At 40.5% G+C, this 16,471-nt stretch overlaps 2 protein-coding genes across 5 annotated transcripts in view; one reads left to right on the top strand and one right to left on the bottom strand.

Moving 5' to 3' along the window:
* The window catches only part of RAB3IP (RAB3A interacting protein), a 176,618-nt gene that overhangs the window by 103,042 nt on the left and 57,105 nt on the right, over window positions 1–16,471 (bottom strand). The window lies entirely within an intron of this gene.
* BEST3 (bestrophin 3) overlaps window positions 5,389–16,471 on the top strand; it is a 41,474-nt gene continuing 30,391 nt past the window's right edge. Inside the window, exons 1-3 of one of the 2 annotated variants that reach the window (XM_060025211.1) lie at window positions 5,389–6,301; window positions 10,231–10,325; window positions 10,789–11,022. In XM_060025211.1, the coding sequence (XP_059881194.1) occupies window positions 6,150–6,301; window positions 10,231–10,325; window positions 10,789–11,022 (481 nt within the window). In that variant the 5' untranslated portion in view covers window positions 5,389–6,149. Of the gene's footprint in view, window positions 6,302–10,230; window positions 10,326–10,598; window positions 11,023–16,471 lie in introns of those variants that run through there. The other variant, XM_060025212.2, reaches the window with a different exon arrangement.

Genomic DNA, 16,471 nt, shown 5'->3' with positions numbered 1-16,471 from the left:
CCCCGTGTCCCCAAGTCCATTCTCTACGTCTGCATCTTTATTCCTGTCCAGTCCCTATGTTCTTCAGGACATTTTTTTTTGATTCCTTATATATGTGTTAGCATATTGTATTTGTTTTCCTCTTTCTGACTTACTTCACTCTGTATGACTGACTCGAGGTCCATCCACCTCACCACAAATAAATCAATTTCATTTCTCTATATGGCTGAGTAATATTCCATTGTATATATGTGCCACATCTTCTTTATCCATTCATCTGTCAAAGGACACTTAGGCTGCTTCCATCTCCTGGCTATTGTGAATAGTGCTGCAAAGAACATTGTGATACATGACTCTTTTTGAATTATGGTTTTCTCAGGGTATATGCCTAGTAGTGAGATTGCTGGCTCATATGGTAGTTCTATTTTTAGTTTTTTAAGGAACTCCATACTGTTCTCCATAGTGGCTCTATCTATTTACATTCCCACCAACAGTGCAAGAGGGTTCCCTTATCTCCAGACCCTCTCCAGCATTTATTGTCTGTAGACTTTTTGATGATGGCCATTCTGACCGGTGTGAGGTGATATCTCATTGTAGTTTTGATTTGCATTTCTCTACTGATTAGTGATGTCGAGCATCCTTTCATGTGTTTTTGGCAATCTGTATATTTTCTTTGGAGAAATGTCTATTTAGGTCTTCTGCCCATTTTTTTTATTAGGTTGTTTGTTTCTTTGATATTGAGCTGCATGTGCTGCTTATATATTTTGGAGATTAATCCTTTATCAGTTGCTTCATTTGCAAATATTTTCTCCCATCTTGAGGGTTGTCTTTTCGTCTTGTTTATGGTTTCCTTTGCTGTGCAAAAGCTTTTAAGTTTCATTAGGTCCCATTTGTTTATTTTTGTTTTTATTTCCATTTCCCTAGGAGGTGGGTCAAAAAGGATCTTGCTGTAATTTATGTCGTAGAGTGTTCTGCCTATGTTTTCCTCTAAGAGTTTTATATTGTCTGGCCTTACATTTATGTCTTTAATCCATTTTGAGTTTATTTTTATATATGGTATTAGGAAGTGTTCTAATTTCATTCTTTTACATGTAGCTGTCCAGTTTTCCCAGCACCACTTGTTGAAGAGGCTTTTGACTCTTCAACAAGTCCAGCACCACTTGTTGAAGAGTCTTTTCTCCATTGTATATTCTTGTCTCCTTTATCAAAGATAAGTTGACCATATGTGCATGGGTTTATCTCTGGGCTTTCTCTTCTGTTCCATTGATCTGTATTTCTGTTTTTGTGCCAGTACCATACTGTCTTGATTACTGTAGCTTTGTAGTATAGTCTGAAGTCAGAGAGCCTGATTCCTCCAGCTCTGTTTTTCTTTCTCAAGATTGCTTTGGCTATTCGGCGTCTTTTGTGTTTCCATACAAATTGTGAAATTTTTTGTTCTAATTCTGTGAAAAATGCCATTGGTAGTTTGATAGGGATTCCATTGAATCTGTAGACTGCTGCAGTCATTTTCACAGTGTTCATTCTTCCCATCCAAGAACATGGTATATCTCTCCATCTGTTTATATCATCTTTAATTTCTTTCATCAGTGTCTTATAGTTTTCTGCATACAGGTCTTTTGTCTCTTTAGGTAGGTTTATTCCTAGGTATTTTATTCTTTTTGTTGCAATGGTAAATGGGAGTGTTTCTTTAATTTCTCTTTCAGATCCTTCATCATTAGTGTATAGAAATGCAAGAGATTTCTGTGCATTAATTTTGTATCCTGCTACTTTACCAAATTCATTGATTAGCTCTAGTAGTTTTCTGGTAGCATCTCTAGGATTCTCTATGTATAATATCATGACATCTGCAAAGAGTGACAGTTTTACTTCTTCTTTTCCAATTTGGATTCCTTTTATTTCTTTTTCTTCTCTGACTGCTGTGGCTAAAGCTTCCAAAACTATGTTGAATAATAGGGGTGAGAGTGGGCAACCTTGTCTTGTTCCTGATCTTAGTGGAAATGGTTTCAGTTTTTCACAACTGAGAACAATGTTGGCTGTGGGTTTGTCATATACGGCCTTTATTACGTTGAGGTAAGTTCCCTCTATGCCTCCTTTCTGGAGGATTTTTATCATAAATGGGTGTTGAATTTTGTCAGAAGTTTTTCCTGCATCTATTCAGATGATCATATGGTTTTTCTCCTTCAATTTGTTAATATGGTGTATCACACTGACTGATTTGCATATACTGAAGAATCCTTGCGTTCCTGGGATAAACCCTACTTGATCATGGTGTATGATCCTTTTATTGTGCTATTGGATTCTGTTTGCTAGTATTGTGTTGAGGATTTTTTCATCTGTGTTCATCAGTGATATTGGCTTGTAGTTTTCTTTTTTTGTGACACCTTTGTCTGGTTTTGGTATCAGGGTGATGGTGGCCTCATAGAATGAGTTTGGGAGTGTTCCTCCCTCTGTTATATTTTGGAAGACCTGGACTTGATTGACTATTTCCTTTTCCATATTAGGGAAGTTTTCAACTATAATCTCTTCAAATATTTTCTCAGTCCCTTTCTTTTACTCTTCTTCTTCTGAGACCCCTATAGTTTGAATGTTAGTGCATTTAATGTTGTCCCAGAGGTCTCTGAGACTGTCCTCAATTCTTTTCATTCTTTTTTCTTTATTCTGCTCTGTGGTAGTTATCTCCACTATTTTATCTTACAGGTCACTTATCCTTTCTTCTGCCTCAGTTATTCTGCTATTGATTCCTTCTAGAGAATTTTTTAATTTCATTTACTGTGTTGTTCATCACTGTTTGTTTGCTCTTTAGTTTTTCTAGGTCCTTGTTAAACATTTCTTGTATTTTCTCCATTCTATTTCCAAGATTTTGGATCATCTTTACTATCATTACTCTGAATTCTTTTTCAGGTAGACTGCCTATTTCCTCTTCATTTGTTTGGTCTGGTGGGTTTTAACCTTGCTGCTTCATCTGCTGCATATTTCTCTGTCTTCTCATTTTGCTTAACTTACTGTGTTTGGGGTTTCCTTTTCACAGGCTGCAGGTTTGTACTTCCCATTTTTTTTGGTGTCTGCCCCCAGTGGGTAAGGTTGGTTCAGTGGGTTGTGTAGGCTTCCTGTTGGAGGGGACTGGTGCCTGTTTTCTGATGGATGAGGCTGTATCTTGTCTTTCTGGTGGACAGGACCACGTCTAGTGGTGTGTTTTGGGGTGTCTGTGAACTTAGTATGATTTTAGGCACCCTCTCTGCTAATGAGTGGGGTTGTGTTCCTGTCTTGCTAGTTGTTTGGTATGGGGTGTCCAGCACTGGGGCTTGATGGCCGTTGAGTGGATCTGGGTCTTAGTGTTGAGATGGAGATCTCTGGGAGACCTCTTGCCATTTGATATTACATGGAGCCGGGAGGTCTCTGGTGGACCAGTGTCCTGAACTCGGCTCTCCCACCTCAGAGGCTCAGGCCTGACACCTGGCCAGAGCACCAAGACGCTGTCAGCCACTCGGACAGGTATATGGGGAGTTTCTTGCCTTTTGGGAAGTCTGAGGTCTTCTGCCAGCATTCAGCAGGAGTGTAGATGTATTTTTGATGTATTTGTGGGGAGGAAAGTGATCTCCATGTCTTACTCCTCTGCCATCTTCAGATGGATGAATCTCATTCAAAGATTCAATGCTTACAACTTTACGTCCTCCAAATCCAGCAAAAATCACTTTCAATGGAAACCCACTGCACAGTCGCTTAGGATTATTTTCTGTTGTCTGAAACTCTTCTTGTGCAAGTCTTCTGGGACTGCTGCACGAGCCTACTTCCATCTCAGCAGAAAGCCCATTCTAGACTCTCTTGTGACTCACATTGCAGGCCTCTAACTTCTCAGCCATCCTGGTTAATAAGGAGCCAATGAGGCAGAAACTGAGAAATGGTGAGTCCCTAGTGGTCAGCACTATGATGGCACTCTCCTGGCCTTAAGACTCTTCAGTGATCCTTTCTCTGGGTCCTTTCCAGTTGGGCCTGGGTTTTTTCTCACGCTTATTGTTTTTAATGGTAGAGCATTCTCAGTACCTCTCAAATGAATGAAAATCCTGTTTATGTTCTTGTCTGCCCCAGTTTAAGGCTTCACAAGAATTTATTCTTGTTTTAAGCACACACAGACTGTCTCAATTCCCTGTTTTTGGCTGGCGGAGCCTCTTCAGAGCACTTTAGGGGCAAATGGCTCTTTCTCCCTTGATCCCAGGGGAGAGTCAAAATGAAAATAACAGACTTAGGTGACCCAAGCTCCTTCACATTACCTCCGACTTCTCATTCAAAGTGGTGCTTTGGGCAACAGGTGGAGTTATAATTATAGATGAGAAAAAAACCACATCAGCAGCTGTTGCTCCTGTTTGTTCCCGGCTATCACCGTCACCAGTGGACAAATTGGCATAAACAGTTCTCCAGACTCCGCATGAGCGAAGGGTGAGCCGAGAGTACAATACCGACCCGAAGGCACCTCTGCAGGGGGAGCCTGGAGATTGTCTTTCCTGTCGGAGACTCCAAACCAAATAAATAGGTTAGTGCACAGAGTATACCTATGCGTTTTACCTCTGACCTCTACTCGATGTGATCTTGGTTTTTCTGACAGAGCTGTACCAGAAGGGTGAACTGTTAAAGGAAAGAGAGTTATTTAAGGACTGTTATTCAAAAGTCCAGTGCCCGTGAGAACAAATTATGAAATGGGTTTAATTTATTATGCTCCTCTCCCAGTTTTGGCTGTATTCACATTAGACAAAGAGACAAAGAGACAAAGTGAAAATGGAAAAATAAAACTGCTTTTGTGGCCTGAGTCCCAACCTTTCGTAATGATACCTACTTTTGCCAAAAATATCTCTGGTTTCTTTGTTAAAATCAGTAGTTGAAGCCTTAGGCTGGTGATTAGAAAAAAAAAAATACCGCTCCAGAATATAGTTCCAAAGTTTCACTTTTTTTTCTTTTCTTTTTTTTAGGGAAACTAGGCAAATGAGAATTGGGTTTTTCCTCTACCTCTAAATAAAGACAGAAAATGTCCTTGTTTATGATAAAATGTGTGCTGTAGGCTACTTTGTATAAGAAATCTGCTATAGGATTTATTACTTATGTTTAGTACAGTTCTACCTAAAAACTCGATCATTTCAGTCGAAGTAGCTCTATAAGACTCCTCATAGATCCTTTTGAAAGCAAAAGGTTTCAAAGAAATTTCATGTTCACTGTGTATGCTTTGTGTTAGAAAGCTGTGGAGCAGGATTTTCAAACAAAGATTAGCTTTGGGGCATCTTCTCAAAACCTGAATGTTTAGTGTCTTGGTGAAGAGCAATGGAATTCCAGAGAATCCACTAAAAACTAGGCTTTGGGGCCCAGTTCTCAACCCACCCACATCCATGGAAAGAGTGGAAAGAGTCCTAAATAATGGCCTCATTTTTTCAGCTCCAAACAGAAGGTGCCCCATCCCTAAGCATTTTATGTGGGACTTTTCAATGGGAAAATGCACCTTACTTAGTATCACTGTGGCCCGACGTTTTGTCTACCTTGTGAAGTGCACAGATTGCTAACTATGCACTCAGAGCTCCACTAGAGAGACAATTAAATTAAAACAACCAAAAGTAACCCATCAATTAAATTCCCACAAGGGGCTGGCTTCTCCTGATTTCTAAGAGAGCCATAACTTTCTTTTAGGAAATTTAAGGGTGAAGTAAATACCTCTTTACACATTTTATAAAGCAAATAAAGCCCCAAACAATAAGTTTGACCACTGCTTTTGAAAAGGTCAATTAATATAGCATATCAATACCTTAGATCTTCCCATGGATTCAGAAAATATATGACAGATCATAATACACCATCTCTCATATATCTCGTTTAGTCATTCAAATATTTATTGAGTAATGGCTATATAATCTCAAAATATTTAGAAATGAAGGCAAGCTTAAGATTTCTAATATTTCTTTTTCCAGACACTCCTTTCTTCCCTTTTTCTACTAAAAGATTTAGCACTGAGTTGGTGGTTATCTCCAAATTCCAAATTGTTCAAGCTGAGAAAGGCAAAAAGTAGAGATGGTTGACTGGCTGCTGGTTAGGGTTTCTTTTGAGATACAGATTTATGCGCTGTCTTAAACATTGCTTTTTACTTGTGTGTTGTCTTCTTGCTCTTCTAGAAAAAAAAAGAAAAACTATCCAAGATGACTGTCACTTACTCCAGTAAAGTAGCAAATGCGACTTTTTTTGGATTTCATAGGTTACTCCTCAAGTGGAGAGGCAGCATCTACAAACTACTATACAGGGAATTTATTGTTTTTGCTGTACTTTACACAGCAATAAGTTTTATGTACAGGTACTTTCCTTTGCATGTGTCCTTAAATGGCCATTAGATAGCATATATGAATACAGTCTCAAAAATCCAAGCCCTTTGGCTGCCGCTGACTTTTGCATTATGTAACCTCCTCCTTTGCATGATCCTCTGTTGCCTACTTCTCCCCAGGACTGGGTATTTTAATCCACACCTAACCATTTTTAGGGTGTTAAATAGACTCTAACCGTCATGTTCAGGTGGCTCTCATTCCAGCCCCACTTTAATTGGTCAAGATGAGGTATTAGTTGTGCTTCAAGAATTTTGCCATAGGCATAAAATGAAAGATTTATACCTAGAACCTCACTGAGTGATGATTTTGAATGGCAAAGTCCACAGACAAATAATTATTTGTGCTTCTCTGAACTATGTTATTCATAGTTGGAGTTTCTGATTTGACAGCTTGCAGCGACTACTACCTACATAGTTAACATGTTCATGAATAGTGTGTATCAGGCAACTTTCCTTCCTCTTTCCTGGAATGACGAAATCTTATCCAAGTTGGTGCCCCCAACTTTACCAATATCTCAATTAAAGAAAAGGCCTGAAAACTAATTTATTTTCTTTATATCTTCTGAGTTCAGGGCACATTATATTCATAAAAGACGTTTATTCTTTATAACCTCACAAACTTTGCCTGTCAGATTGACAGGAAATATGAGTAACATCATGTCCAAGAAATACTTTTATAACTAAAAATTATAGTTTTAATAAAATTTTATCAGTATTATAAAAGGGAAGCTTTATTAGTTTTTAAAATTAATATTGATTGCATACATTTCTTCTCTGGGGAAAGTTAAAACTTAAAATAGAAAAGCTAAAGGTTTTTGAGGCTGTATTTCCACCTTTACTGTGTTCATCAGTTTGTTCTTTTTCTTCTGCATACAATGGATAAATTTGTGTATCATTGTTTTCACCTACATTCTTCCTTGCAGCAACAGGACACCATGTGAAGAAGAGGGACCTTAATTTGGCTATAGCTGATAATGACCAAAAGTAGAATAGGAAAAGTTACTTTGCTCCATAGCAAAACTACAGTTCCAAACAAATGTATATATTGGTATACATTTTGGCAAAATATCTTTACAAGGAAAGTTTTATTAAAAACCTCTAATAATTTTTCAGATTTGTCTTCTAAATACGGTATTATTTTGATGATTTATTTATGTGTCACCTACTCCTTCAGAATATGAAATGGTGGAAGACACATGACGTTTCAGGATAATTAGTTTATTTTTACTAATGTGAATTTATTGCTGCTACTGCCTCTTAGAATAGAATAGCTCTTAGAACAGTTGCATTGCAGCCAGAAATGCTCCATGGGGCCTTAACTTTGACTCCAATATCTTATTTATACCCCACAAAATTGTATGCACATATGTTTTCTAGAGACCAAAGAGGGCTTACATTTATAACAATAATCATTAGTTCAAGCCATTTTTCATTTTTTAAAGTTCAAATGTAAAAGTTTTTTAAAATAGACCCTTATATGTTGATCAAAGCTCTACCAAGAACTACAGGTTGAATCTGTCGAGAAAGTCAGACATATCTGTAGACAAATACAGACATAGTTTCATTCTCATGTCTACTAATGATGCTAAGTTTTTTAATCCTGTTATAAGCAAATATTATACCTAGCAAAAAAATCATAAGACAGAACCAGAATTCACTAGTTTGATTATACCTCTTTTTTTTTTTTTTTTTTTTTTTTTTTGCGTTATGCGGGCCTCCCACTGCTGTGGCCTCTCCCACTGCGGAGCACAGGCTCCGGACGCGCAGGTCCAGCGGCCATGGCCCACGGGCCCAGCCGCTCCACATGTGGGATCCTCCCGGACCGGGGCATGAACCCGCGTCCCCCGCATCGGCAGGCGGACTCCCAACCACTGCGCCACCAGGGAAGCCCTATACCTCTTTTTATTTGGGGATGGATTTGACAAAATACTCGCTGTGGTACTTTCTAGCTAGTAAAATTTCTATGTGTCTATCAGCTAAATATTTTTTCCTTTGGCCAACTATTAATAGTAACAACCACTTTATTATTGATTAAGGGTGACAACATATGCTAAGTGGTTTTATATATCATATATTCTTTAATCCTCATAACATTCCTGATACATATCAATAGGTATTAATTATCCCCATTTACAAATGAGAAAACTGAGACTCAGAGAGATTTAAAAATATGCTCCAAATCCAAATCTGTTAAGTGGCAGATCTGGGTTTCAAACCTGGCTCTGTTAAACCCTACGGTCTGTGCTCTCCACGTTTAAATTCTCTCTGATCATTTTTATTTGAGTACCAGAAACCATTCTAGCTGTAACTTGTCATCAGCATGACCTTGATAGGCCTGTCCACCAGGTGATGCCTCTCTTGTCAGCTTTTCTTGATTTCAGAATTTCTGACACCTCTTCCAAGCTGAGGCAGGAACTCCAAGCCCACCCTGCCCCCACACACCTTCTTGGTCAGCACCAGCTCCCAGGTCTTCATCTGCAGTCTGGTCGGTGGCTCACTGTCACCTCATTATCTCTCTGTGTCCTTCTTCAAAGTTCTACTGACCCAAATAGGCCTCTGACACATGCTATGATGAGTGTTTTCAAGGGATTCCTTCCTTCCTTGGAAAAGCTGCATTCATTCATTTATTCAAATTGATCTGTGTTTTCTTTCTGGATTTTGATCATTATTATTAACCTGCCTTGAGATAGTTCTTCTGATTCTGAATCTCCTCCTTGCAACATAAATACCAATAATAGCTTCATTAAATGGATTTATGTTTAACAATACCAGAAAATGGGTTTGTGTCAGATCCATAATATAAATTTTTATATTTATATTATAGAAATAAAAACCCACCAAACATAATTATAAAAATTTCACTACTAATTGTTAAATCTGTGTTGTTTTATATTTTAAATGTATATTTTTAATTTTTTTATTTTGAAAATGTTTTTTAAGATTTTTTTTTTTTTGATGTGGACCATTTTTAAAGTCTTTATTGAATCTGTTACAATATTGCTTCTGTTTTATGTTTTGATGTTTTGGCCCCAAGGCATGTGGGATCTTAGCTCCCTGACCAGGGATCGACCCCATATCCCATGCATTACAAGGCAAAATCTCAACCACTTGACCACCAGGGAAGTCCCTTAAATAACTGTAGGCTTTAAAATAAACAGTTATAGGGCTTCCCTGGTGGCGCAGTGGTTGAGAGTCCGCCTGCCGATGCAGGGGACACGGGTTCGTGCCCTGGTCCGGGAAGATCCCACATGCCGTGGAGCGGCTGGGCCCGTGAGCCATGGCCGCTGAGCCTGCTTGTCCAGAGCCTCTGCTCCACAACGGGAGGGGCCACAGCAGTGAGAGGCCCGCGTACCGCAAAAAAAACAAAAAAAAACAAAAAAAAAACCAAAAAAAACAGTTATAACATCCCTTGAAGTACAACATGTATAATTAAGAATGTACTAAGTAGCATATTCATGAAAAAGTAAGATCAGGATGTCGAATCCAGGGTTATTATTCAATAATTACTTAATAAGTGTCATCCACTTAAGGCACTCTTTTTTTAAGTACATATGATGAATAATTGGAAAATGGACTCTTTTATGAAGTATTTTGCTCTAAATCCAATGCATTAATCATACAAAAAATTTTTAAATATGAAGTATTTAAAAATAAAATGGTTATTATGTCCCACTGTGTAATGACCAACAACATTTATGTACTAAAAACGTTAGTACTTAAAACATTCAGCAGTTAAAAAGGTTTTGAGATACATCAGCTTAGGTAGAAAAGAAAAAGTTATTGCTCCTTAAAAAAAAAAAATTGAGGTTATTTTCGCTTAATTGTTTGCACTGAATGTCACTTGCAAAGCAGGTGCGGAAGTATAATATCATAAAGGGCTGTGCATTTTATTTTTGCTCCAGATTGTTACTTACAGGAGCCCAAAAACGTTACTTTGAAAAATTATCAATTTACTGTGACAGATATGCTGAACAAATTCCAGTAACCTTTGTGCTTGGTAAGTATAGGTCACATGCAGAATGCAGCCACACAGCTGTCTCCGTTAGGATGACACCAATGACTCTGCATGGGAGTGTTTCCAAGCTGAGAGGCATGCCTGAAAAGTCACTGCTTGCAATAGAACCAGAATCATCCATAAGGTTTACCTTCAAGGCTGCTTTCGCTAAATTAACCACCAACAAGTTTGAGGTAATAATCTGCTCTTGGACAATTCGGCTTTCTTTTCACTAACTCTCCATTTTTGCTGTCAATATTTGAGTTCTAATACCCACTTACTGGGTGCTGCAGCATTGCGAGGCACAAATTACATTTTTTTTCTGGAGGGCAAAATCATCAGATACGGATAACAACATATTTTTTACACCCCGATCCCTAAAAAAACTAAAATTCTGCTGAAAGCATCAGTGTCAACAATATGTCTACAGTAAGAAATTGCTTTACAATTTCCTGTTATTCTACAGGGTTTTATGTTACTCTGGTGGTGAACCGATGGTGGAACCAGTTTGTGAATCTGCCCTGGCCAGACAGGCTGATGTTCCTCATCTCCAGCAGTGTTCACGGAAGTGACGAGCATGGGCGCCTGCTCAGGAGGACACTGATGCGCTACGTCAACCTCACATCCCTGCTCATCTTCCGCTCGGTGAGCACGGCTGTGTACAAAAGGTTTCCGACGATGGACCATGTGGTTGAAGCAGGTATTGTAAATGACTTTTCCTTCCATACGTCTCCTCTTGACCTCGATCAGAACTTTCAAAGTTCCTTGGAAAATGCCTTTTATTTATTCATTCATTCAAGAAACATTTACTGATTACCTATCATGTGCCAGAAACAGTCTTAAGAGGTAAAAATGAATGTCATGGTTCCTGCCCTCAAGAAGTTTACTTGGGGGGCAGAGCAAAGGAAACAGCAGACAGTCAACCTCAAATTAAGTTGTAAACAGTCACATGGTCCATAATATAATAATTATCATATTTATTCAAACCTTCTGTAATATCACCTTACATTTTCTGGCACTTTACAGTTTATGCACTTGCATAAATATTATTTCATATGGACCTCAAAAAAACCATGAGAGATTCAGAGAGGTTATGACCTGTCCTGGATCACATAGCTCATTAGTGGGAGAGCCAAAATTTCAATTCAGGCTCAGAACTCCTAACTTAGTCCTTCCCCCCCGCACCTACCAAACACAGAAGATTCTGGTAGCAACCAGAAATGCGGCTTTTCATCTAGGCAGAGCCTGAGAGGTGGCAGTAAAAGGCTGCTTTAGTGGGGGTCTGTTGTCTCTCCTATTCCTCAGAGTAGATGCAGTTTTGTACCTGGGCTTCTGGACACAGGATGCTGAGAACAAATCACGTTTGAAGAATGGTGCTCTTTGGTGTGTTAATACTTAGCAAAGAAGCTGTTAAACCAGCCTTCAAGGGGATGAGGATTAAATGAGATCATGGTTGGCACGTACAGAATAAAAATGGGGTTTTGTGCTGGGTTGTCTTTGATCCATCTGAGAGTATGCTGGAATGTATAAATGAATATATAGTAGATATAGGAACCACGAGATGATTCTGCCTTTATATTGAGTACAGTCTCGAATTAGGTTGCTTTATCCAGTCTCCTTTTCTGAAATGTCCTTGAAAATATATATATATATATTTAAGAGTAGCATGTTTTGTTTGTTTTGGGAGGTTTGGGGGCTTTTGTTTGATTTGGTTTTGTCTTCTCAGATGGCGACATAGAGAGTGACTCAGAACACAGAGTAAGAGTTCAAATCCTTCTCTATCGCGTACCGGCTACATGACCTTGTCTGAGTTACTTTACCTTTCTAATGCTTCAGTTCCCTCATTCATAGAGTGAGTTTAGAGTGATTTATAATACCTTTTACCTCATATACCTCATAGGCTTGTTGTGATGATTAAATAAGTTAATACTTGCAGTGTCTAGAGCAGTACCCGGCACATGGTGTGACATGAGTTCTTGCTATTAATAATGAAATCATCTAGTACAACAGCATAACATAGTCCTTTGGTCACTTTAGAAGACTCATTTGATATGACATCCTAGGTCTTCTTGATCCCCTATGACCAGGAGACTGTGAAAGGTAAGGTGGAAATAAGGAAGGAGGAGTGTAGAGGCCGTTGTTAGGGCTACAGAGCAAGATGTGAGAAAGTAATGGGGAGCAAGGAGTCGGTTACAGATTCAGATGAAGGGTACAAAAGGCTTGGCAAATGTACAGGTATATTATGATGTAAAACCAGTCGGAACTTAAGATAAAATTAACTGCCACCCTTCCTCCAAATTTAAAAGTGGAATACTGCATCAGAATGACCAAGTTTAAAATGCCACTTGATAACTTATTTTGCTTACCCTAATGTCTAAAGGATCAAATGTGATAAGCATTTCGACCTATGAAAAAAGTCATAAAAACAAACGAGAAACGTTTGGCCCATTCCAAATGGATGAGTGACAGCTAAAGTTTACTTGGATGAAGGAAGGTGACATTTCTGTAGTCCTGACACATTCTTGGAAAGAAGAAAGCGCATTCTGACAGCAATCAGACTCCAGGCCCAATTCTCAGAGCGAATCTATCCTCTCAGCATCACCATCATATTAAAAGCAGAGGGGGTGGCTGGTGACAGAGAGGCCTTTAGGGCCTCTGGTTAGACGTGAGCTCAGCAAGGCCTGAGTTGTGCTCAGGTCTGAGGGGCAAGTAGAAACGGCGAGATGAATGGGGGAATGATCTGAGTTCATTTCCTTTAGGTGCACTTTTCATAATACCGACACTCACTCCCTATCAAACTTACACAAACACCGGTCAGTACTTGCATCGACACTTCCCCCTTTCCAAGGCATTTGGAACACTCAAGTACTCCTCTCTCCCGTACCACCAGTACCCCCAACCATTCCAAGGGCATAGGAGAATCATTTGCTCCTTGAGGTGCATTTACTTGAGTATGTATCAAGGTGTGATCCACAAACCCACGCGCCCTTTACATCTTGAATAACTTGAGTTGTTTATTTAAAATGCATACTCCTGGGACTTCCCTGGTGGTGCAGTGGTTAAGAATCTGCCTGCCAATGCAGGGGACATGGGTTCGAGCCCTGGTCCGGGAAGATCCCACATGCTGTGGAGCAACTAAGCCCATGCGTCACAACTACTGAGCCTGCACTCTGGAGCCCGCAAGCCACAACTACTGAAGCCCAAGTGCCTAGAGCCTAAGCCACCGCAATGAGAAGCCAACGCACCGCAACAAAGAGTACCTCCGCTCACCACAACTAGAGAAAGCCCGTGCACAGCAATGAACACCCAATGAAGCCAAAAATAAATAAATAAAATTTATTAATAAATAAATAAAATAAAATAAAATGCATACTCCTGAGCCCCACGTCAGACCTACTGAATCAGAACCATTGTATGTAAGGCCTGGAAAACCTGCATTTAAACATGCTCTTATGTTGCTCTTTTTATATACTGCAGTTTGAGAAGTAAGGAGTCTTTTCTGGGATGCTTATTTTTTTAACGCTTTTTCTCACCCCCGTGGTAAAAGGTTTTGGCATTCATCAAATAATTCATTACTAATAACAAAACTGCAACAGTTAAGAAAAGGGTGAATTCAAGGTTTCGACCATGCTGGAGGCTCCAGAATTGCTCTGGATGGTAGCCTCTGAGCAGTCTGCTCAGAGACTACCATCTAGGGGACTTGAATTAGACCTGCCTGGACACAACGAGCATTGCTCTCACTTCAAGTTTGTGGTCAGTTTTTGTGCCGTGTCTGAAGGAGGAAGAGTACTGAGGGCGACAGGAGGGGGCTGAAGCCTTGGCAGGTGCCCTCTGGGGCCATCACTGATGACTGCAGTGTAAACGTCTCTACTACTCTCTTTCACCCCTAAGTGTTTTCTCGAAAGGCAGAAGAAGGGGTAGTGGACCAGCATGTGCCCAACAGGAACACAAGGTTTGCATGCTAGGTGGTGGGACAAAGGTTCTGAGCCACTGCCTTCCAAGCTGGGGGCCATGATTCACAGGCAGGGTCCTTCCTGGTCTGCCTCATGGCCACCCACATGGATGGGCACAGACTCTCTGTCGGCTGGCCGCACAGACTTACCAGACTTCCCGCTCCCCAGCAGAGAAGGCTGATTCATTCTGCACGTGGGGTCAGTTTCCAAGCTCTCCCAACTGGGTACGTGTCTCCACCTCTCTCTGTCTGTCCTTGGCCTGTGCCAACGTTTCTGGGAAGAACAGGAAGTTCAGGGATGGCGGAAAATGTTTGGCAGGTGCCCTGAGCCCAGAGCCAGGGCACCTGCTCTGCCTGAGGGCAGAGAGGGCTGGTGGTAAAGCACAGGGGCCCCAAAACTGTAGGGGCAAAGGCAGGAGGCAATGCTGAGGGCGCAAAAAAAACCTCTTGTCAGGTGACTCCCTACATAAACCCACCTGTCTGGGAAAGTACATGTTCTCAAACTTCAGTGCACTTTAGATAGTGTTAAAAACTCAATACTGCTAGGGGCTTCCCTGGTGGCGCAGTGGTTGAGAGTCCGCCTGCCGATGCAGGGGACACAGGTTCACGTCCCGGTCCGGGAAGATCCCACATGCCGCGGAGCGCCTGGGCCCGTGAGCCATGGCCGCTGAGCCTGCGCGTCCGGAGCCTGTGCTCCACAACGGGAGAGGCCACAACAGTGAGAGGCCCGCGTACCACAAAAAAAAAAAAAAAAAAAAATCAATACTGCTAAAAACGCAGATCCAAAGACACCACCCCCAGAGATTCTGATTCAGTAGGTCTAGGCTGGGGTCCAGGAATGAGTGTGTTTAACAAGCCCCTGGAGACTTTGAGGAAGGGGGTCCCTGGATCACACTCTGAGAAACAGGGGGCTTTAAGGCAATGGGAGTTGCCCTCCAAGCTCTTTGTATTGCTTCAGGGAGGGTCCCTGTCACAAAGATTCAGGACTAGCAGGACAAAAACAGTGAGAGGATGGAGAGAATGAAGGTCAGCACCTCCTTCTGAAGCATCTGGCCATTGCTTGACTACAGCTGGTGAGCTAGGTCAGTTACCCGCCGGTCCCTGACATTCCTTGCTGTTAAGCTGGACACTCAAGTTACATTATTCTGGGAAATACATATGCTTTGATGTTACAGGTTACATTTCTCAAATTAAAATTTCTTTATTTATGCTCCCATGAAAATAGAAATGTAACAGCTAAATGCAAAATAATGTGTATTCTGCTGGAAATTCCCTGAACTGGTCTGTTATCAAACAGTTACTTCGCAGAGGAGCTGTAACCCAGGAGTCTCTGTTATTTTCCCTCTCGGCTACAAGCCTGCCCTGGAAAATGCCAGTCGTTTCAGTCACCTGCCTTGGAAGATGTCACTCATTCTAAGTCAAGTCATGTGCACAATTCCAGATCTTTGCCAATTTAAGTGATGGCCTTAATTGGGTGCTTACGTTATGGTATGAGACTGAATCAAAACATTTTATCTGGGGTTTCACAGTGATCAGGAGAGAAAACATTTTCCTTCAAAATCCTTCACCAGAAGCACAAAAAAAGGAAATGGGAAATTATATGCATTCCTCTAAAAGAAACGTTACTAAATCTGTTACTAAATCTGTCATGCTTTTGCTCATTTAACAAAGATTTACTGAGTGTATACGGTACGCTAGGCATTGTGCTGAGCACTGGAGCACAGCTGAAAGCGAGGTCCCTGTCCTCGAGGATCAGTAAAGATTACTACAAGTGTTTCCTTCTATGAATCACTTTCAGAGACAAGCATAAATATATTTACAGCTGAACTTCACATCACTCCATTGCATTTCTATTTCTCTAAAATAGTTTCCTTCTGTGCCTGGTAGCCTGTAAGAGTGGTTAAAAGACAGTAAATTTTAAGGAAAGGACACTGTTTTGTTTTCTTAAAGGCCTGGAATCTTAACATGAAGTTCCTTGAGCTTCTGCCCTGACGAGAGAGAGCCTGTGGAGACCCCATCAGGATTCTTAGTGACATACAGTTAACAGGCATAAATACAACCGAACGAGCTCCCAATTGTCAAGTGACTGTTGAGATAAAAGTTCTAACTTTAGATGCACTGTCTGGAAGGCTAGCCCCACACTTAGATCATTTAATCTCTAATCTTCTCTCGCTAAGTAAAATCGAATGGATTTTGT

This window comes from Delphinus delphis, chromosome 11 (assembly GCF_949987515.2).
Source record: "Delphinus delphis chromosome 11, mDelDel1.2, whole genome shotgun sequence".
NCBI lineage: Eukaryota > Metazoa > Chordata > Mammalia > Artiodactyla > Delphinidae > Delphinus > Delphinus delphis.
The sequence above is the reverse complement of the archived record's forward strand: the minus strand, read 5'-3'. Positions and strand labels throughout refer to the sequence as shown.